Source organism: Dreissena polymorpha, chromosome 10, assembly GCF_020536995.1.
Source record: "Dreissena polymorpha isolate Duluth1 chromosome 10, UMN_Dpol_1.0, whole genome shotgun sequence".
NCBI classification, from domain to species: Eukaryota; Metazoa; Mollusca; class Bivalvia; order Myida; family Dreissenidae; genus Dreissena; species Dreissena polymorpha.
In genome coordinates this window covers 15,706,725-15,731,272 of record NC_068364.1, presented here as the reverse complement: position 1 = coordinate 15,731,272, position 24,548 = coordinate 15,706,725, and the positions used below count along the sequence as shown (strand labels likewise).

Sequence of the window (24,548 nt, the reverse complement as noted above, 5' to 3'; positions counted from 1 at the left end):
CAATGAGAATGTTCATATAAAAGTATATATAACTGTAAGTATATTTAATACTGTAAAACTTACACAAGGAAATCACACATAAAGCTATAATGTACAACAAACAATAATCTATGACAACATGATGATGATTTAATGTTTTATTCATGATACATCTTTTTCCATGTAGTGTGTCCAAACTCACATCCCCAAACAAAAGGACTTGGTGTTTTCATAATGGCTGATGCCTCAGCTGTACAGTCTTGCAGTATTGTGCATCCCTGAGATACCTTTTTCCCTTTAAAGCTATCATAAAATATTCATTACTGTTTGTATTTGCGCAGCAGTAAAACTGACACACCTTTCCGTTTGGATTTACTGATGTCAATGACAGACGAAATACGCAGCTATCGTTAATTGAAATTAAATCCCAAATAATGCTTTAATTTGTTGAGCTTATAGGGTGTGATAATGGTTAGGTAGAAGATCAAACCAAGGCAATGCCATAATAATATTTGTTCTTTTGGGGCATGTTCATCTTTTAAAAAAATCATCAGTTCATAAAGAAATATGATAAATTTATGTAAAGGAATGAGAATGTTGCTTCTGTTGGTATATTTTAAAACTTTGGTTTTGATTTAAATATGTGTTGAAATTGTTTGTGTAAGTAGGTTACAGGCTGATCTAGGCTGCGGTTGCATTTGAGCAGGATGAAATTATTACTTAAAAAAATAAGTTTCGCTCACTAAGATAAGTTTTGATTGAGCTAGTGTGCTTTAATTTTGTTTGAAGGTAGCTTTAATATTCGTTTTGGCCCAGTTCTGCTAAGGTCATTGTCACTTGAAATACAAAAATGATATTCTTTCAGTATATTAAATTTGAATAGAGGTATCGTGCTGTAATTTTGTATCTCAAACGTGGACCTTGCTTGAAATGAAATTCAATTTAATTAATTGGTAATAAATAAGTTGAAAATCTTGCTTCCTTACATGGTTAATTTTTTGTTAATGTTGAATTTACATATACTATATGACTGCTTTGGAAATTCAACTTCAATTTTTTTCTTATAGCCATTGTATCGCATGACTGACAGAAAATAGACATTATACAATCAAAAAACAATAGTTAGGCTGCTGTCTTCTAACAGCTCTTGTTGTTATGTACATATTTTAACCTGTTTATTTATAAAATTTTAACTTTGCTGGTGGCAGTTAAAATAATTTTGTTCTTATAGCACTTGTTTCACTGATTTAACTCAATCAATTGCATTGGTCAGAATTGGTGTATATCTTGTAATAAAATAAAATAATCCGTACAAACAACTTACTTTTGTCTATTAATTATTATTTTTTTATAATACTAACATGTTTCGGCAATTATAAAGCCTTCATCAGTATCAATGTAAACAAAAGCAATATATCTTGTAACTTGTGTAGATCTTGTCTAATTCTTCGAACTCCTAGCTTATAATTCGATAATGCATATTATACACCATCCTTACAACAAAATCGCCATAAATTTGGTCAGACCTTGTCATTTCCATAGACTGTCTGAAATGTGGTTGTAAGAGGTTCATTGCCCAGTCAAGTCTGGGTAATTACTGCTATGACATCCAGGAGCTGGAAAACACTGGCGTCAACTTGATTATGCATGACTTAAGCCCATTTATGGCAAAGCTGTCATTAGCTAATTGTAGAAGAAAGGGGAATTGGCATACACTAAGGCAAGCACAGATTTTTGTTGTGTATTATTGATGCTTGCATATAAAAGCCCAGATTTTTCAGTGCATTTTATTGGGGCTTTCTGGAGCCAGAAGAGATTTTTTGTGCATTTAGTGTATCTTTGTGTACGTCTGAGCGTTTTTGTTTCTGTTGGCTGCAGTTGCTGGCGTGGGAACCTTAAACATATTGTCTTGTGTGGAATAATCTGTGGAAGAATAATTATTCTCCTATAGAAAATATGTGGTGATATTGTCTGTGACATCTTGCCAACTTCAATATATTTGCACTGCCACTAAAAATTTATTTTTATGCAGCCGGAGCGAATGATCGGGGGGTATTGTGTTTTTGGCCAGTCTGTCATTGTATCGGTGTCATTGTATGTTTGTGGCCGTCCCAAAACTTTAACCTTGGTCATAACTTTTGCAATATTGAAGATAGCAACTTGATATTTGGCATGCATGTGTGTATTTCATGGAGCTGCACATTTTGAGTTGTGAAAGGTCAAGGTCATCCTTCAAGGTCAAAGGTCAAATATATGGCTTCAAAACGGCGCAGTAGGTGGCATTGTGTTTCACGAATACAGCTGTTGTTTCCTTGATTTGTTTGCTCCTTCCCCCTTTAAAGAAGGCTACATATATGTCGCACTGTCTGTCTGTGCGTCTCTGCATCAGTTTGAATGTCAGAATGTCCTGCTTCAGGCAATATTTTTACCATATATTGATGGTTGGAAATGATGCCTTTAAAATTTGAATCTAGTAAGAAAGGTCTTTAAATAAATGTAACCTTCTACTTAGGGACTACAAATGTGTCCAAATACGTATTTAAGTTGTAAAGGCTGTAAACATATAACTTTCTGTAAATATAAACCATCACAAGAGGAAATGTAACAACTGTCTCCCTACCTTAAAGCTCAAGGTCACCTTAAAATGTAAAAGGTCAATTTCTAATTAATGCTTCAAAACTTTCTCACATAGATACATTTTTTGACGCATTTGTTGTCCCTTAGAAAGTTACATTTAATTAAAAAACCTTTCTGCTCATCAGCACTAAGGGTTGGAAATAAAGCCTTCAAAACATGAATGTGGTAAGAAAGGTCTTTAATTGAATTTAACTTTCTATGGGACTACAACTGCATCAGAATTAGTATCTAAGTGCATGGTAAAGGGTTAAAAAACAAAAGTAGAATGTTGGGTATTTGTGTTCTTACAACTCATGCCTTGTTTTCATAGGCCTTGAGTGGTATTTTACACACAAAAATGTAGCCATTGATAGTAAAATAATTGAAAATTGGAAATAATGTATTTTGATTTTAAAAATGCATTGATTTGCTCACAAGCTGTGGAAATATTTTTGTCATGCACATGTTCGTTGTGTACAAAGTTAAGCATCTATTGTTAAACATTCTACATGCTCATATATTCAAATTTTCCCGTGTACATTAATCAATGTTATATATATATATATTTAAACATTATTCCTACTTAACCTTGCATTTTACTTCATTACAGTCAGGAACTTTTAAAATGAAAATATTTGATTGTGCCAATAAGCAACATACAGGTTAACATAGTGTTAAAAAAAAATACAACAAAAGATATCTTAATTACAAAAAAATATAATAAACAATGTCATCTTGCACATTTGTTTGAGATAAAATATGGGAATAAATGAGTCAGAAAAATGGCATGACTTCCACATAATTACTTGACATTTGAGGTTGACTTTGATCTTCTTAGTTTGTATCCTGTATTACTCAGCCATCTCAGTGAGAAGTACCGTATTTTACCATGCATAGCGCGCAGTTTTTTACCTTCAAATTTCAAAATAAAAATTCAGTGCGCGTAATACATTGACACAACGCTTTCCTGGTTGCTAAATTGCAAAAAAATCCATTTCGTAATTGTAAATCTTCACAATTGCCGCCATTTTTGTTATTGCAAAAAAACTACACCCTATAATGTTATAGACTGAAGGGGCCGTTGTCGAAACAACAAATAGCGGGAAAGGTTAGGAATGAACGGGGTAGTAATAGTTTTGACAAAAATTAAAAGATGAAAAAAATGTCTTTGTTGGTGTTTTCACACTTCTTCATTGATTGTTCACTAAAAAAAATCGAGGTATATCGATCCCCGTGCGCCGCGGTATTGTTTGTTAAAGTTTTCGTTGTCATGAAAACTCGTTGATTTACAACGCAAAACGTCTTATTTGAACTGAGGCTAATTATTTCAATAAGTATTTCTCAACTTCGCTTTTGCTTTATTTTGATAATTTAATCCAAAGTTTAATGTTAGCATTTCCGAAAATTTGCACTATATGTGAATTGACTGTTTGACGTCATCAAAGGAAAGCCGCTTCCTGTCTGAAGCAATAAAGCGACAAGTTTCTCGCCGACAAAATTGGCTTCCTTTGTCTAGCAATCAACATGCCGAACCAATCGTGTGTTTGTTCCTCAATGGCAATCGTCCAATTAAATAATAGCACGTGCAAAGCTCCGCCTTCGAACCTTTTGGAAAGAACGGAGGTGGAGTTCAACGGTTAATTGAGCAAGTGTTTTACGTAAGTTGAGTTCCGATTTGCCGAAATTACTAGGCCCTAAGCATTGAAACGACGAATACATTTATCAATGATTTTCCGATCTCTGCAAAAATATGCTACTGTGCGAGTATACTACGTAGGTTACAAACCAACAATAGAGATATAGACTCGTTTTATTTTCTTTCAATAGAGACAAACAAATGATATTTCTCAAATGGCTTTACGCGGATAATGCCAACTGTATGGAATTGAGCGTTCGGGTGTATTGTTTGTCTTACTATAAAATACTTATCAACTAGACGCAGTGAAGGCGCGAAATACCGGGTCAAACTGGATTTATTGGGGAGCATCTCTTAAATAAAATGGGATCCACGGACGATTTGCGTAAAATTGGACATTGAGATGTTGCGGGTCTGCAGAAGAAGATGTCATACGATGTTGTGAGCGGCAGGTCATGAAAATGTTACACTGTTCAAATGTGAGGAATACGTAATAGTGGTTCGAATTTAACGCGCAGGGGTCTTGAAAAAACATGCGCAGCGGCAATAAGGACATAACGGTGTTCTCGAGAGAATAATCTTAAAAATTGTCGAAAATATAGTGCTTTGCAACCCATGCTCCTGATCGTATAAACGCTCCCTACTTTAAAACAAAAAATTAAGCGCCCGAAAAACTCAGATAAAATGATTGCGCAATATAAGAATGGCGGCCATTTTCGGCCAAATTTTCAGGTTTTTGGTCTTGAATTCTTTTTTTTCTCCATTTTGGCTTTAAAAAATCGCATGCGCGTTATACATGGTAGCGCGCTATACATGGTAAAATACGGTATTTATCAAAACCATGACATTTGCTTCCAGATGACAGAAAATCTAATCTAATTTGGAAAGAACATCCGGGAAAATCAGCTGTTTAACAAAGAATTACAATGTTTAAAAGGATGTTTAGTTCTTGTAAACAGCTGTTGTTCAGCTTTAATGATCTCTGTTGTCTTTGTTTTTAGCTCACCTGTCACAAAGTGACATGGTGAGCTTATGTGACCGTGTGACGTCCGGCGTCTGTATGTGCGTGTGTGCGTGCATGTGTCCGTCAACAATTTGTTTGTGTAGACATTAGAGGTCACAGTTTTCATCCAATCTTTATGAAATTTGGTCAGAATGTTTATATTGATGAAATCTGGGTTGGGATTGTATTTGGGTCATCTGGGGTCAAAAACTAGGTCACTAGATCAAAAACTAGGTCAAATAATAGAAAAACCTTGTGTAGACAATAGAGATCGCAGAACTTTTTCATACAATCTTTATGAAATTTGTTCAGAATATTTATTTTAATGAAACCTGGGTTGGGATTAAATTTGGGTCATCTGGGGTCAAAAACTAGGTCACTAGGTCAAATAATAGAAAAACCTTGTGTAGACAGTAGAGGTCACAGTTTTCATCCAATCTTTATGAAATTTGGTCAGAATGTTTATCTTGATGAAATCTGGGTTAGGATTGTATTTGGGTCATCTGGGGTAAAAAACAAGGTCACTAGGTCAAAAACTAGTTCAAATAATAGAAAAACCTTGTGTAGACAATAGAGGTCCCAGTTTTAATCCAATCTTTATGAAATTTGGTCAGAATGTTATCTTGATGAAATCTGGGTTGGGATTTTATTTGGGTCATCTGGGGTCAAAAAACTAAGTCACAAGGTCAAAAACTAGGTCACTAGGTCAAATAATAGAAAAACCTTGTATAGACAATAGAGGTCACAGTTTTCATCCAATTTTTTGAAATTTGGTCAGAATGTTTGTCTTGATGAAAGCTGGGTTGGGATTGTATTTGGGTCATCTGGGGTCAAAAACTAGGTCACCAGGTCAAATAATAGAAAAACCTTTTGTAGACAATAGAGGTCACAGTTTTCATCCAATCTTTATAAATTTTGATCAGAATGTTTATCTTGATGAAATCTGGGTTGGGATTGTATTTGGGCCACTTCGGGTCAAAAACTAGGTCACTAGGTCAAATAATAAAAAAAACCTTGTGTAGACAATAGAGGTCACAGTTTTCATCCAATCTGTATGAAATTTGGTCAGAATGTTTATCTTGATGAAATCTGGGTTGGGATTGTATTTGGTTAGTCAGGTGAGCGATTCAGGGCCATCATGGCCCTCTTGTTTTATTAGAAACAGTTGTCAAAAAATAATGAAAATACAAAAAAAGAAATTTACCTTAAAGATCTAAATGTATTGGTCAATGTTGCTTTATCGAAAATTAGTTGATTGAAAATAGTTCAGCAACTATTAATGGAGAAAACTTACGGTGGTAAGCACTGCTTTGTTAATTGTATCTTAAATGTATTCTCCATCATTGAATGACACACCCTTTTCATAAATCCATACTAATTATATGATGCCCATTGTTAATTTGATTTTTATTGGTCATTTTTGCTGAGCATCATAAAAAAATTAATGTCCGCCGTCTTGAAATGTTTTCAACTTATGTGGATTTCAACGATAATTCATAAATGTCCGACTATGTTCAAGAACAAATAGTGAAGTCGAATATGGTTAAGCGACAATGCGTGAGGCCCTGTTAAGGTTTGGAATAATGCTCGGAATTTATTGATGCTGCAGTGTACTACTGATACAAAATTTTACAAAAATGAAATTTTTTACATTCAGAAATATAAAATGGTAACCATGAAATTATTTTTTTGTGAAAACTGCAAGTGGGTTACAATCTTTGAAAGCAAAAATTGTCGGACAGTATATCCGAAGATCTTGCATTTCACCGTTGATCTTTTTTGTTGTTGAGCGGCAGTGTCCGACATTCGGAAGGGCTTTAATCCTTTGCATGCTGGGAAATTTGTGGTCTGCTAAAATGTTGTCTGCTGAATTTCTAAAATTAGCATTTTCTTCTTTTTTTTTTCAAAGAATACTATCAGAATATCAAACAGTTTGGATCCTGATGAGACGCAACATTATGTGGCATCTCATCTGGATCCAAACTGTTTGCAAAGGCCTTCAAAATTCGGTTCCAGCACTGAAAGAGTTAACCATGTCTATATGATGTATTTTATGATTTATATTAGCAATACATGAATTGTCACATATTATAACTAAGTCAACAAAAACTCTCTAAATTATTCAATTGTTTCACGTTTGTAATGCTTTATAATTTCATCAATGTCCTATGATGAATACTCATTAACGAAAATGCATTTTCATTTTTACTCTAGTTCATAAATGGTATTTCAATCCTGGTATACATAGTTTGTTTATTTGTTGAATCTTTAAAAAAAAAAGTTGTCATTTCGACAATTTGTGAACTAGGACGATTTTGTAAAATCTTAATGGTGAAAAGGGTGAAACAAGTGCATCAAATCTCCATCTCATCTAATCAAATTAATCCCCTTTTCATTCAATCAGCTTTATACCCTCCTCAGCCAATGAAATTTACCCCCTTTTAAGCCAATCAGATTGATTCTCTTCTCATCCAATCAAATTGATCCCCTTCCTAGCCAATCAAATTGATCTTTTCTTAGTTAGAAAAACGACATGAAAGACCTTCATTTTTATCTAATGAGATGCATGAATTGCAATCATTATGTGAAATTCTAAATCATAAAGATCATAGTGTTTCTTTTAATTGCTCAAGGCTGGAACTGGAACTATTTTTTTTACATGAGAAGACGACTAGAAAGTACATTTTCTACACAAATTGCTAACCAGAAATGTTAATTTTTTCTCATTGGAAAAAGATGTAATTTTTAATTTTGATTTCAACCTGGCAAGAAGACCATTAATTCTTCACATGCCCAGCAGACCATGGCCGTTAATCATGTGCGCCACCTCTTTTTTGAGATGCACTAATAAATAAGCCAATGGAACTTCCGAGGTGGCACTATAAGGCCCGGATCTTTTGAAATTTCATGGATAATTTTACAAGGTTATTGGGTTTTATATGTATTTTTTCAACATATTTCACATTATTTTTAAAATCAGGCAATGTAGTGTGATTCAGCGAATATTAATTCATCCAAAAATGTACAGACACATACATTCTCAGCCCATTAAAAAGTGTGAGAACCTTTATAAGTTGTTGCAATGGTGATTTACCGCCGTGCAGAAAACTAGAACTTCTTGTTTACATGAAGACATGATTTTTTTATACTGCCATCTTCGAGATTATAACCCAACACTTATTTGTCCACAGCTCAGGCTGCTGATTGCTAAATTGATGATCAAAATGGGCTATAAAACCAGGGATCAAGGGATTACCTGCCAGGTATCCAATACAAGCTTCAGTGATAGCTGGAAAGGGCATTAAGTTAATTCTACAAGAGATTTTCATGTTACGTATTACAATTAGCATACTTGTTCTTGGTCAAGAATTCATTATGCTTCTGCTTTAGAATGAGTATATATTAAAGTCATGTCTGACCATTAAGGTTACCTTAAGGTGTAAAATATGCAAATTGTTTCATTTTTATGTTCCCCACTATAGTAGTGGGGGACATATTGTTTTTGCCCTGTCTGTTGGTCTGTCTGTTGGTCTGTCTGTTGGTCTGTCTGTTTGCGCAAATTTTAACATTTTGCAATAACTTTTGCTATATTGAAGATAGCAACTTCATATTTGGCATGCATGTGTTTCTCATGAAGCTGCACATTTTGAGTGGTGAAAGGTCAAGGTTATCCTTCAAGGTCAGAGGTCAAATATATGTGGCCAAAATCGCTTATTTTATGAATACTTTTGCAATATTGAAGATAGCAACTTGATATTTGGCATGCATGTGTATCTCATGGAGCTGCACATTTTGAGTGGTGAAAGGTCAAGGTCATCCTTCAAGGTCAGAGGTCAAATATATGTGGCCCAAATCGCTTATTTTATAAATACTTTTGCAATATTGAAGATAGCAACTTGATATTTGGCATGCATGTGCATCTCATGGAGCTGCACATTTTGAGTGGTGAAAGGTCAAGGTCATCCTTCAAGGTCAGAGGTCAAATATATGTGGCCCAAATCGCTTATTTTATGAATACTTTTGCAATATTGAAGATAGCAACTTGATATTAATGGCATGCATGTGTATCTCATGGAGCTGCACATTTTGAGTGGTGAAAGGTCAAGGTCATCCTTCACAAGGTCAAGGTCATCCTGCAAGGTCAAACATCATATAGGGGGACATTGTGTTTCACAAACACATCTTGTTGCCTCTGGTTCACACTGATTTTGTAACTGTATAACTGTTTTCTGATTTAGTTGGTGTTTTCCCGCATAAATCTTAATTCCTTTCTATGAATTGCTTTTTATGTCCCCCACTATAGTAGTGGGGGACATATTGTTTTTGCCCTGTCTGTTGGTCTGTTGGTTGGTTTGCGCCAACGTTAACATTTTGCAATAACTTTTGCTATATTGAATATAGCAACTTGATATTTGGCATGCATGTGTATCTCATGGAGCTGCACATTTTGAGTGGTGAAAGGTCAAGGTCAAGGTCATCCTTCAAGGTCAGAGGTCAAATATATGTGGCCAAAATCGCTCATTTTATGAATACTTTTGCAATATTGAAGATAGCAACTTGATATTTGGCATGCATGTGTATCTCATGGAGCTGCACATTTTGAGTGGTGAAAGGTCAAGGTCATCCTTCAAGGTCAGAGGTCAAATATATGTGGCCATAATCGCTTATTTTATGAATACTTTTGCAATATTGAAGATAGCAACTTGATATTTGGCATGCATGTGTAACTTATGGAGCTGCACATTTTGAGTGGTGAAAGGTCAAGGTCAAGGTCATCCATCAAAGTCAGAGGTCAAATATATGTGGCCCAAATCGCTTATTTTATGAATACTTTTGCAATATTGAAGATAGCAACTTGATATTTGGCATGTATGTGTATCTCATGGAGCTGCACATTTTGAGTGGTGAAAGGTCAAGGTCATCCTACTAGGTCACATATATGGGTCAAAATTGCTCATGTAATGTAACTTCTGCAATATTGAAGCTAGCAATTTTATATTTGACATGCATGTGTATCTCATGGAGCTGCACATTTTGAGTGGTGAATGGTCAAGGTCAAGGTCATCTTTCAAGGTCAAACGTCATATAAGGGGACATTGTGTTTCACAAACACATCTTGTTTCTCCTTCATATGCGCACAATCAAGTTAATTGTAGTGTAATGTAACCTCTTCCCTTTCCGTTATTGATTAATCTGGTTTTCGTAAATATTGTATGAGGCACAGAAAGTATTTGAAATGACAGAAGCACTCCAGGCAGAAACTCTCATTTATGGCTGTTTTGAAGATTGATCTTGTTAACTCAGGCAGTTCTCCACTCTAGCAGGAAATCCTTATTATGTGGGTAGTTTAACTCAAAGTAAAAGAATTAAAGGAAAGATGTCTCATATTTTAATAGAATTTAAATGTTTAATGGCGTGGTAATGTTGTCTTCCTTTTTGCAGTATTATTTATGGGAGTTGTTATTTATGTTGTTAATTACAGCAACTGTCCTCTGTGAATTATTAATGGTTTTGTGTCTGCATTTACATTAAATTACCAGATTTGTTTCTACTATTTCAGTAGCACCTGGATTGTTTATTATTTTGTTGAACTGAGAATACTTACATGATATTAAAGAGGAATTAGTAAGTAGAATAATTACTGCATTCTTTTCCCAAATTTTCATTCATAGTACTTTCTATTTTCAAAAAAATGTTTTAAGAGTGGTACCAATGTATTATGGGCATGCACTTAATTTGAGTCTAGTATTTTTATTATTTTCATTAGTTTGGCACATACATCATGGTTATCCATAACAAACTGCGCAAGGTTCAGAACAGTCACTGTAATGGAAGTACCACAACATCATTTTGAAAGGGTAATGTTAGATTTTAGAGTCCTAGCAATGATTAATTCCAAGTTTCTTTTCAGAGTTGCCACTTGGTGTAATTTTGTCAGATCTTTTCCAATATCACCATGTACTATTTTCCAACAAATCATATGTGTAAGTGTTTCAATAAACCTTTGGCTTTTGCTACTTTAGAGGTAGATACGAATAGGTTAAATTTAAATGAAAATATAGTGAACAGACACATAAAGTAATGTAGTAGAAATGTTGGAAAGAAAAAAAGAAGCTTTACAAGAAAACCATAAACTTGGTAAAGCAGCAACGGTTGGCACTTACATGGGAAGTGAGAATGACCAAACTGAAAATATATTCACTCAGCCGGTGGAAACATTGGACATTTGTTGAAATCAAACAAGATTGGATGTATCCCAAATATTAAAAAGTATCAATCAAATGAGAGAGGAGTGAACATGGAGAAAACATAATTTGTATTATTTATTGCTTGTATTAATTAATAAACAGACTGCAGCTGACTGTTGTTGGGAATCCAGATTCAGTTCATGAAAATGTAAACCACAAAAAACCTGCAAAGATGCTACTACACTGTAAAACACGGATGACGAAGGTCCAATCCACAAGACAGCGTTATAAAGGGATTCCCGTTCTCACCTCATTTATTCATAAATTATTGCATGGTTGTGTTGTCATTCACAAATACGTGCATATAAACCCTACCATATTGATAACTGTATACATACTGCTTTTTGTCCCCTACCGGGGAAACCGGAGGGGACCTATGGTTTGCCCTGTCTGTCTGTCAGTCTGTCCGTCACACTTTTCTGGATCCTGCGATAACTTTAAAAGTTCTTCATATTTTTTCCTGAACTTGAAACATGGATAGATGGCAATATGGAGATTATGCACGTCATTTCGTTTTGTTCCTACGTCAAGAATTTTGGTTGCTATGGCAACAAACAAACAAAAATAAAATTACTGACAATGGTGGAGTTTCACCGGTAGGGGACAATATTGCATGGCAATCTCTTGTTTAATGTGCATTTATATCCGATAATCCTATATAACTATTACATAAATTAAGAAAAAAATATTCTGACCATTTTTGATGATAAATGTGTTTGAAATTGTCATAAACACAAACATACGCCGTTAAAAAACAAAGTGTTCAGAACATTTTGGGACATCAGTTTTATGGGGCTCTGTTTAGATTTAATTGTAACAACCAATATACAAGTGAGTTCAAATTAAGATTGAATGCAATACAATACAAAGTAATGTTTTATTGCATCACTCAGTCATGCAAAAAAATATGCTTTCTGGGGACTTCCAGAAAATGGCGCAAAAATGAGAGTGAATTTCTGTAAATAATTACCCTGTTTTGGATGGAACTAATTATCTTGATTTCTTATTTAATTTCTCTTTGCCTGTGAAAGATTCAATTGCAATTTAGCAGATAGTATTTAAATTCATATTGTCAAGAAATTACAATAAAGTGAAAGATGTATCGCAAAACTTGTCAAAGCTGTAAATTATTCAAAAGAACAATAGCACATACATAGTACCAGCAAAAGAATGTGAAACACATGCTATTTTCACACCTGTATTGCACCCCCCCAAAAAAAAATCACACCTAAGCTGTCAAATTGCCCAGGTATGGTTAGTCTCTAATCAATTTTAATTGAGCCATTATGCAATCAGCATATTGTAAGCTGCCATATTTGAATTTCAAGAAAACGCTCCAGACCGAAATTGAAGGTTGAAGAAAAAACGGGAGCCAAGACTACCGGCATTATATTGGATTCAGCGTTATATTAATGGAGTGTTAAATTTGATTTACAGTGTTTTTCCTGTGCTTAAACCTGCTTTGAATTGAACACAATATATTCAATGAATATTTAAACAATTTGTGATACACTTATCATGATAAATTCCTATTTTTGCATATGCTTTTGTTTTCATAACAAGTTGTTTCAATGAAATTACTAACCTGGTAACATGCTTAGTACGTAACTACCAGACCATAGCTTTAGCTTAAATGACATTGATGCCTCTTCTGAATAAACATATCTGTAAAAACAATAATGCCACCTACAGATAAATGCATGCATAGGCCTACACCTTTGGTTTGCTTGCATAGTGCTTACACCTTAGGCCTACACCTTTGGGTTGCTGGCATAGTGCTTATACCATAGGCTTACACCATTGGGTTGCTGGCATAGTGCTTATGCCATAGGCCTACACCTTTGGTTTGCTGGCATAGTGCTTACACCTTAGGCCTACACCTTTGATTTGCTGGCATAGTGCTTATGCCATAGGCTTACACCTTTGGGTTGCTGGCATAGTGCTTATGCCATAGATCTACACCTTTGGGTTGCCGGCATAGTGCTTACACCTTAGGCCTACCTCTTTGGTTTGCTGGCATAGTGCTTACACCTTAGGCCTTCACCTTTGGTTTGCTGGCATAGTGCTTTCACTGACACTACTAACCTTTGAACAGGCTTACCTTAACAAATTGTGTATGCTTTTACTTGTTGACATCCATGCTTTCATGTAACATGAATGACTGATATCCGTTGGGAATGTTTGCTTTGTTTGCTCACCAGGGTTACATGCAACTAACATTGGCTCCACTTTGCTGACCAGGGTTGCATGCTACTAACATTGGCTTCACTGGGAGTCAGTAGTCAACTGTTTGGTAGTGATTTTCTAAGTATCAGCAGTTGTACCACTGATTTGTGGTGGGGTTACATGCTACTAACATACTTTGAACTTTGAACATGAACTTTGTGTTTCATAGCCCAGGAGGTATACAAACTGAGCTACCATTGGAAAAATTTGAAGGATTGTTAAATATGGAACAGAATGGACGACTGAAGCAAAAATATTCCTTCTACATAAATCATCATAGACTATGAATATAATAATTTGTAACACAGCATTTTGTTCCGAAGGTGGAAAACCATGGAAATATAGAAAATATAGATTGTGACAAGAGGTGTCAAAATGAAAAATAACACTGAAATATTGATATTTCTCACTGTTTAACTTTAAACTGACATTTTATTTTGAAAGTCTTTTTTTTATAGTATTCCAGTGAAATTTGCCCAATGAGCTATTTTAATATGTTACCATTTGAAAAGAATTAATAAAAAGACAGTTTGTTGTTTTATGGCAGGCCATAAATTTTTATTAAATCATGATCACAGTTGTTTCGCACCTGGATCTTGTCAGGATGACTTCACAACAGCCCATTTATTGTCTGCCTGAATAATTTATTAATGTGCACAAGTAATGTGAAAAAAGTTAATGAAAAAGGCTTAAACTGTTCCTGAGAGGATGATCAGTATCAAAGAAGATATTTGAAACTTGTTCATTCAGTTCTTATGCACTTTTAGGAATACTGACAAGCTTAAGCTTCGAACTTTTTCAAGATTTTGTACGCACGAAGCTATGCAAACTAAGTATTCAATGTGATGTTCTTGTATGGACACTGGAATAAAGAACCAGTCCTGAGCTTTAATGTTTATTTAAAGACACTGGAAATTATGGAAAGGGACATGGGCAATTAACTGGAGGAAAAATTTCTTAGCTCTGATCACCTTTAGTGAATACCTGAATGTGGTAAAGGTCTAAGCTCTGATACACGTTTTATGTGAAATATGGAAAAGATCTGAGCTTTAAACAATATTATCCCTTACTGGAATAAAGTAAAAAGATCTTAGCTTTGATCCCAATTAGGGGGCATTGAGATATGGAAAAGGTCTCAGATTTAATCAGTGTTAGCCAAGAGTTGATTATGGAAAAGGTCTTTGATCAATTTTTGCAGACACTGGAATATGGAATATTGATAGAATTGGTCTGGAATAAGTCAGAGATTCTGAGCTCTGATCACTTAAAATAGCAGACACTGGAATGTGGAATATTGATAGAATAGGCCTAGAATAAGTCAGAGATTCTGAGCTCTGATCACTAGCAGACACTGGAATGTGGAATATTGATAGAATAGGCCTGGAATAAGTCAGAGATTCTGAGCTCTGATCACTAGCAGACACTGGAATGTGGAATATTGATAGAATAGGCCTGGAATAAGTTAGAGATTCTGAGCTCTGATCACTAGCAGACACAAGAATGAGGAAAAAGTAAAAGTTTTCATCAATGTTTGAAGGAACGGAAAAAAAGGAAAATATTATCTCAACTCTGTCATAAGCAGACACTTGAATATGGATCATAGTCTCAGCTCTGATTTATAGAAAAAAATGAAGTAAGGACAAGGATCTGATCTCTGATTGCCCAAAGCGAACACAGGAATAAGGAAACTGGTAAGAGCTCCTGTTTGCTTTTGTAGATTCTAAAACCAAAAATAAAAGATCTGAACTCTGATTTACTTTTGAAGAATTGAAATAGAGGTAATTGAAGGAAGGCTTAAATGAAAATGAAAAACCAAGTGGATGTCAAATATGTAGAGAAGAAATTTCTTGCCAACAAGATAAAGTGACATCAAAGAAGGCATTTAAGGCCAATACATTCCTCCATCTGAAAAAATTATAAAAGGTTCAAGTGGCAAAGAGTGAATCATTCAGCAACAGAAAAGGAAACAAACGCTATTGAATTGGAAAATCTGTTTGAGCATATATGCAATGAGTTGAAATTGCATTCCCTTTCTTACAGAAAAAAAACAGGAAACCTAAAAATAACAGTGGTAAAAAGAATAGTGTCCTTTATTTTGAGCTCCATTTAAACCTTTCCCTGTATCAAATCACATGGTAATGAAGAAATGCAGATATTAAAATGGCAATAAATTTCCAATATCAATTAGATGAAAAAGTGAAAATTTCATATTCTTGGAAAATATTTTGTGTTTTTTTAACTATCTTTTTTTTCTTCCAAGAATACTTCCTCATGCTAAGTGTGTTTAGCAATCACAATGACACTCTTCAAACTCTTTTGTGCTTTTGTTCAGGATGTCGTTTTTGCCTGTCATTAAAAACAAAAAAACAAAACGGACATCATAAATTTTGTTATCACCTTTGAGCTCACCTGAGCACAATGTGCTCATGGTGAGCTTTTTTGATCGCCTTTTGTCCATCATATGTCATCAACTTTGACCTTGTTAACACTAGGCCACATTTATTCAATCAATCATCATGAAACTTGGTCAGAACATTTGTCTTAATGATATTTTGGACTAGATCGAAAATGGGGGGGGGGTGCATGGCAGTTTTCCTTATATGGCTATAATGAAACCTTTTTAACACCCTTGAAGTCACATTTATTGTCCAATCCTCATGAAACTTAGTCAGGGCATTTGTTGTAATGATATCTGAATATCTGATATCTAGGCTGAGTTGAAAAGGGTTCCAGTCTATTGAAAAACATGGCTGCCTGTGTGGGGGGTATTTTTCCTTATAAGGCTTTTGTAAAAGTTTGTTAACACTTTAGAAATCTACTTTATAGTCTCATCTTTATGAAACTTGATCAGAACATTTGTTCTAATGATAACTCAGCTTTGTTAGAAAATGGTTATGGTTCTTTTAAAATCATGGCCTCCAGGGGGCAAAACAATTTTCCTTATATGGCTATAGTCAAACCTTACTAACACTCGAGAAGTCATTTTTTTGTGAAATCTTAATGAAATTTGGTCAGAACATTCGTCCAAATGAAATCTTGACAGATATTAAAACTGGGTGATGTGAGCACTAGGTCAAACAAAAAAAAAGTTAATACTTTAGAAGTCACTTTTTTGGTCCAATTTTTAGAGTAACTCGCAGTCTGTTTAGGTTTTATTCTATTTGCTGCTCATCAGTATCTAAGTATTGGAACTGAAACCTTTAAAACTTGGATCTAAGTAAGAAAGGCCTTTAATTTAATTTAACTTTCTAAGGGACTGAAATTCTGTCAAAATACATTTCTAATGCCTCAGTCACAAATAATCCGGGTGCCGGCCAATGTGTCCGATCTCCAGGCATCGGGAAGATTGGACACGTCGGAGCCGTCCGCCGTCCGATGAGTGACAAAGTTTAAAACCTCAGTCACAAATAGACACCAATCACCGTCCGATCAGCGGCAGACGTTTTTTTCCGCTCATCGGGCTGGCGCTGGCCGATGATCGCACGCACATCGGGTCATTTTGTAGCATCGGGCGGCTTCCGGATTAATTGTTTATATCACAGTTAGTTTTACCCGACATCGGGCCGGGGAAGGAATAGAGTTGAGATAAAAAAAGATTGGACGATCAACGAACGGTTATCGCACGGCGTTTGCCCGTCATCGGATTCATTGTACGTGTATCATAACGAGCATCGTCCGGCGGGCATCGTGCGGAGGCCCTCCGGCAATCAGACGGTCGCCGGCCGATGTATATGCCTCTGGGAAATACCTTTAATTTTGCCGATACACGTTCAATGAATCCGATGACGGGCGAAACCCGTGGGTTGATCGTCCGATCTTGTTTCGATCTCAACTCGATTCCTTCCCGGGTCCGACGTCGGGTAAAATTTTAAGTGAGGCTTAAAATTAATCTGGACGCCGCCCGATGCTACAAATTGCCCGGTTTCCGTGCGATCATCGGCTGGTCGCCAGCCCGATGAGAGGAAAAATATGTCGGCCGCTGATCGGACGGTGATCGGTGTCTATTTGTGACTGAGGTATAAGTGGTAAATGGTTAAAGGTTGTTTCTGTGTGTGGGTTTTCTGCCTGAAATTGAAATTGATGCATCAACACCAGAAATGCTCATCCGTGCTCTTGATCTAACATTGATCTTCATGTCATTTATGCTACTCCTCAAAAACAAATATGCTATCAGCACGTATGTTCTAACGACTTCATTCTGCATGTCAATTTTGCTGCCCACTGAAATTGACATCTAAACACCATCATTACTTACTTACATTGAATTTGCACGTTGCTTTTGCTGTGGACTGAATTGACCTCTTAACACCAAATATGCCATCATTACTTATGTACTTACATGGATTCGCAGGTTATTTTTGATGCTGACTGAAATTGACACAATTTGTTCTAATTGATTTCTGCACATTATTTGAGCGGTGCCCTGTGAAAAAGGGGTTTAATACATTAGCATAAAGTGTCGTCCCAGATTAGCCTTTGCAGTCTACCCATGAAGTGTGTTTAGAAATCAATGAGGAGAATTGAAGTGCATAAAAACAATTACCTTACACATTATTTTTTATGACTTCACCATATATCAAGGGATTTGCACCCATCCATAAACAAAATTTATTTTGCAGGGATATCAATTCAACGAACTTGCTTGTTAACCCATTTTAGTCGGGATACGGTTTCATTTGTATCGCCCCGATATCAGAGTATTAACAAAAATCTCGGTTCAAGTATAACATTTAAAACCATTGTGCATTGTTCCGTTTAAAAATCAACAACAATAATAACTGATTGCTTCAACACTTTGCGTATGCTTAGTCTGGGGCAATTTTCTGCCGAATAAAATGGGTGTTTGGATGCATGTTGTGCATGTCTTTTAAATGTGCCCCAGACGAATATTGACACCTGAGCACCAAACATTCTCATCAGTACTTTTGTACTATATTGGTTGATTCTGCATGTCATTTTACCGCAAACTGAAATCAACACCAATACAAAATATATCCTCATTCTCATTTCTTTCATAATTATTGATCTTTAATGTCTTTTATGCATGTCATTTCTGGTTCAAACTGAAATTGCCATCCTCTATCCCCTCCGGGTGTGGTTGGGGGGGGGGGGTGCCTACCTTGAGATGTCAAGAGCAGAGCAAGAGGGTGTTACTCTGACACTGATTCCCATAAATGAGATCTAAACATGTCAATGGTGTCATTTCTTGTAGTCAGTAACTTCATGGTTTATTCCATGCTATTGGGAAGAAATTGAAGGAATAAGAAGAAAGAGAGACAAAAGAGGTCTGGAGTGTACATTGTACATATATGACATTGTAGCTGTTAAAATATCATTTTTATGTAATGTACTCATTTGATGCTCTGAAGGCAAATCAATGTCAAAGAAAATTTGCTTGAGTGTAAAAAAATGGCTTTTATTAGGACTGGAGAGAAGATTTAGCTGCAAGAAATATATTTATATAAAAAAACTCTTCATTCTGAAAAGGCATGCAAGATTAGAATGTTAGTGACACTGTATGAGGGTCAACTTTGTAACTATGAAGGTGACTGCCATCTGCAGTTGTATGAAATATTGAGTAGTTTGATTTTACCTAATATTTGGACAGACAAACACTGTCTTTGACTTCATGGGAGACAGTACATGTACATACTATGATTGCATGTCAAAAACCAAATCTTAAAAAGCTTAGATAATCATTTTAATGGAAAGAGTATTTCTGTAGGTTAAAAAAGGACTGTCAAAGACTAGAATTCACTGAATGTATGTAATAAGGATAGCTGAATGTAAATTACTAAATTGTTACCAGGTTTTTAACAAAAGTTTGACATTAAATATTAGATGTAGGTTTGGATTGCACATTTAATTGAATAAAAGTGACTAAACATTGAAAACCATGTTTTGCAGCAATAAGCCATGATTGTTGTAATTTATACCTTTTTAGGTACCAGTTATATCTCTTTAACTACTACAAACATTGCTTATAAAATAGAAGATGTCCAATATACAGTCAAAACTGACCTAACAGTTACTTGAGAATAACGGTCAATTACAGACAATGGTCACTCTTGATCCCCCCCCTCCCCACCCACCGAAAATCACTCTATATAATTACTCTTGAGAATAACAGTCCAATGATCATAATGGCCAACGGCTAGTATATTTCACTCCGAAAGTCATGTTTAAACTGAAAACAACGGTCACGCGTCAGTTGTTTCTAGTCGTGAAAATTAAGAACACAAACGAAACAGGTCACGTAACAATAAAAATGTGTATAAGAAGCAATTTTCGACTGCATTCATAATAACTAAGCATGAGCGCGTGACAAAGTTAATAGATCTCCATCATTGATAAGGTGTTAAAAACAACACTAAGCTGCCGAGTGTTGTTATAAGAAGACGATAAAAGGATTAGTGATTGTCTGTTCAGGAAAGATTTACATTGAATTGCATCTTTTATAAGAATATAAATATTATAAACAATATTTTGCATCTTTTTCTTTGAATTAGAATGATACAAATATTCCTTACTTTCGGTTTATGACAGTGAATCCGCTTTTATATTTGTTTGGACGTGACATCAATGACTCGTGACAATCTTTATTTAAAAATGCATACCAATTGCTGTAATACGGAGTCTCGGATTTATTGAAGGAACGAGGTGCATGAGTAAACAACAATTCTTTTGTTGATAAAGTCATATATTCAGTTTAAAAATAGTTGTGAAATTAAATCAATGTATATGACATTATTCTGTATTATTTAATACAAATTATTTATGTAATAATGCTTAGGCCTAGTTATTGGCAATGAGCCTTTGTTCTACCCTTTATGCGAATGACTAAGTGGGGTAAAGATGTGGCAATACTACCAACTTACCATCCATCTAAAAATTGGTGATCCGAGAATAGAGGTCACTTGTTGACAATGGTCACTTTGGCCATTTACCTTGACTGACTGCTGTTCTCAGTTATGACTGTATTATCAAAGCGGGAGAATATTTTCCGCACGTTCTTGGGACACTACTTGTTTATACTTGTGAATGTATCTTTTTCAGGAGGTGTGTAATTCAAATGGCAAAGCCAAGATCAATGATGTTCGAGTGCCAGTGCTCAACAAATCATCCATTTACCACGAGGTAAGTCATTGTATATGGGCATTGCTCTGTGAAAATGGGGTAAAATGGTTCCAGTTGCTGGAAAACCAATTGGCCGCCAGGGAGTGGGGCATTATTCCTAATATGGCTATGGTAAAACCTTTTTTAAACTCTATATAGAGCAGACATTTATTGTCTGATCCTTATGAAATTTTGTAAGAAGATTTGTCCTAATGATATTTTGCATGAGTTTGAAAATGGTTCCATTTGGTTGAAAAACATGGCCGCCAGAGTATTTTTACTTATATGGCATTTGCTAGATCTCTATAAAACTCTATACTTATAGAGCCCACTTTTATTGTCCAATCTTCATGAAACTTGGTGGGAAGATTTTTCCCAATGATATCTTAAACCAGTTCCAAAATGATTCCTGTTGGTTGAAAAACATGGCCTCCAAGGGGCAGGGCTGTTTTCCATATATGTCTATAGTTAATCCCTGTTAATACTCTAGATAGAGACCACATTTATTGTCCGATCTTCATGAAACGTTGTCAGAAGATTTGTCCCAATGATATCGTGGATGAGTTCTAAAATGGTTCTGGTTGGTTGGAAAACATTGCCGCATTAGAGGGTTGAGTATTTGTCCCTATATGGCTATAGTAAAACCTTGTTAACACTGTAGAAATCACATTTATTGTCCAATCTTTATGAACCTTGATCAGAACATTTGTTCTGATGATATCTTGGATGACTTTGAAATGGTTCTGGTTTGTTGAAAAATATGGCTGCCAAGGGGTGGGACATTTTTCCCTATATGGCTCAGGCTATAGTAAAACCTTGTTAACAATCTAAAAGTCACATTTATAGTTAAGTCTTTATTGAACTAGGGTCAGAACATTTTTTGTAATGATATCTCGGATAAGTTCGAAATTAATAACTCACAGTCTGTTCAGGTTTTATGCTGTTTGCTGCTCATCTGTATCTAAGGGTCGGAAATGAAGCCTTTAAAATTTGAATCTAGTAAGATAGTTTTTTTAATAAATTTAACTTTCTTATTCAAATGTGTAAAAATATGTATCTAAGTGGTAAAGGGTTAAATGACATCATTGGTAAGTTTCTAAATGTTTTGCCATCTAAGCAGAATTTCAAAAGCCCCAAATTAGACAATAGCCTCAGGAAGTGCAGCAAAAACAATTTTTATTTTCACAGAAAATGTTCAAAGGAAGATTTATTGGTTAATTCAAAGTGAAAATTAGATTGGCTGAGGTTCATATATAATTTAGGCTTCCCAAATTACATGTTTGGTAATCTATGGTGGCAGGCATGTGTCTTCTGCCTGTAATTTTCCTTGCCATCTCAAACTGATGGGGCCACTGAAACACTGCAATTGGGGAAAAGTTGCACCCAAAGCATGATCTGTCAGGGAAAATGATGCTTGTCCAATTTTCGCTTCGGAAAAATTGATTTATTTAACTATTTACCATTGAGATTGTTAGACATTGATTCTGTTAAGCCAAAAATGTGTTATTTTGTTCTTTTTATGTCCCCGGATCGAAAAATCTGGGGTATATTGTTTATGGCCTGTCTGTTATTGTATGAGTGCGTGTGTGTGTCCCAAATACTAACCAAAACTTTAACCTTTTTCTTAACTTTTGCAATATTGAACATAGCAACTTGATATTTGGCATGCATGTGTATCTCATGGAGCTGCATATTTTGAGTGGTGAAAGGTCAATGTTAAGGTCATCCTTCAAGGTCAAAGGTCAAATATATGTGTCCCAAAACTTTAACTAAAACTTTAACCTTCTTCATAATTTTTGCAATATTGAACGTAGCAACTTGATATTTGGCATGCATGTGTATCTCATGGAGCTGCATATTTTGAGTGGTGAAAGGTCAATGTTAAGGTCATCCTTCAAGGTCAAAGGTCAATATAAAAATTCAAAACTTTAACCAAAACTTTAACCTTTTTCATAACTTTTGCAATATTGAACGTAGCAACTTGATATTTGGCATGCATGTGTATCTCATGGAGCTGCACATTTTGATTGGTGAAAGGTCAAGGTCAACATCATCCTTCAAGGTCAAAGGTCAATATAAAAATTCAAAACTTTAACCTTCGTCATAACTTTTGCAATATTGAACGTAGCAACTTGATATTTGGCATACATGTGTATCTCATGGAGCTGCACATTTTGAGTGGTGAAAGGTCAAGGTCACCGTCATCCTTCAAGGTCAAAGGTCAATATAAAAATTCACAACTTTAACCAAAACTTTAACCTTCTTCATAACTTTTTCAATATTGAAGATAGCAACTTGATATTTGGCATGCATGTGTAACTTGATATTTGGCATGCATGTGTATCTCATAGAGCTGCACATTTTGAGTTGTGGAAGTTCAAGGTCAAGGTCATCCTTCAAGGTCAAAGGTAAAAAAAATAATTCAAAGCGGGGTTCTCATGAAGCTGCACATTTTAAGTGGTTGAAGTTCAGGGTCAAGGTCATCCTTCAAGGTCAAAGGTAAAAAAAAAATCAAAATCAAAGCGGCGTTCTCATGAAGCTGCACATTTTGAGTGGTGGAAGTTCAGGGTCAAGGTCAGCCTTCAAGGTCATATGTCAAAAAAATTATTATTTCAAAGCGGCGCAATAGGGGGCATTGTGTTTCTGACGAACACATCTCTTGTTTGTGTCTCTTTATACAGCATGGTAAAGAAGTTGTTTTTATCATAGCTCATAATTGTAATGCACAAGGCATGCTTTTGTCAGTGCCTTTTGTTTGTGTTTGTTGTTTGTCTTGGGTCGTCAGGCATGATTTGTGGCAACCTTTTGTTCATACGACCTTTTCCCCTAAACAGCTGTGCAGAAATTCATGAAACTTTACAGGAATGAGATTCCTTGGGTGAATCTCTTTTGAAGTTGTTAAAATCATTTCTGCCCACTGCATATTTAATAACCAGGGCAAATTCTAGATATAAAAAAAGAAACTTTAAAAATCTCTAAAGCTGAAAGCCCAAGAGGTTAAATATTTGGTATCCAAAACTATGTAGGGGTCCTCTACAAAATTCATTTTATTTTTTAACCAAAAACAGATTATTCATTGGGGAACAACATGTTTAGATTCAAAAACATGCCATTGAAAACTAAAACATATGAATTAAGAATAAACCTCAGGTACTGCTGTTAAAATTACACTTCTTTGAAACACTTGTTTACCTGGTACTTTCTTAATTCTCCTGCACAGGCCCAGAACCTCAGCCTGTCCCCAATCACGGAGAGCACCCTGGCACGATTTAACGCTGAGGAGAGCCTGCTCAGGGACGGACCACGGCCGCAGTTGGAGAACATCAACGGTCAGAACAGGGCCAGCGTTCTCGCCTACCTCCTCCAGTGTTACCATGACAATGTGGCGCTGTTGTCTGCACGCTCGCATAAGGTCTTCAGTAAGATGTGCTCAAGGTGTGTGGAGTATGTACTGAGGCTGGATTGGTTGTTGGCCGCTCAGGTACCAGTACTACTATACAGTACCCGGGATACTCTTTAAGTATACTACAAAGTACCCAGAGTAAGGGAAATATACTAGAAAAGTACCTCATAGTATGGCCGGATGCTTGTAAGTGTACTTTCCATACCCGAGGTACATTGTAGTATATTTAGGAGTTACCCAAGGTACTGTTAATTTAGTAGTACCTGAGCCGACAACAACGGTATCCAATTTTGCAGTACCAAGCAGGAAAGGGTTAACCCT

The 24,548-nt window shown here is 35.6% G+C and overlaps 1 protein-coding gene across 6 annotated transcripts in view; it reads left to right on the top strand.

The window, feature by feature from the left end:
* The window catches only part of LOC127848594 (protein FAM126B-like), an 81,340-nt gene that overhangs the window by 45,724 nt on the left and 11,068 nt on the right, over positions 1-24,548 (top strand). For all 6 annotated transcript variants that reach the window (XM_052381140.1, XM_052381141.1, XM_052381142.1 and 3 more), the window contains 2 exons: positions 20,765-20,845; positions 24,045-24,259. In XM_052381140.1, coding sequence (XP_052237100.1) covers positions 20,765-20,845; positions 24,045-24,259 — 296 coding nt within the window. The remainder of the gene's footprint in view (positions 1-20,764; positions 20,846-24,044; positions 24,260-24,548) is intronic.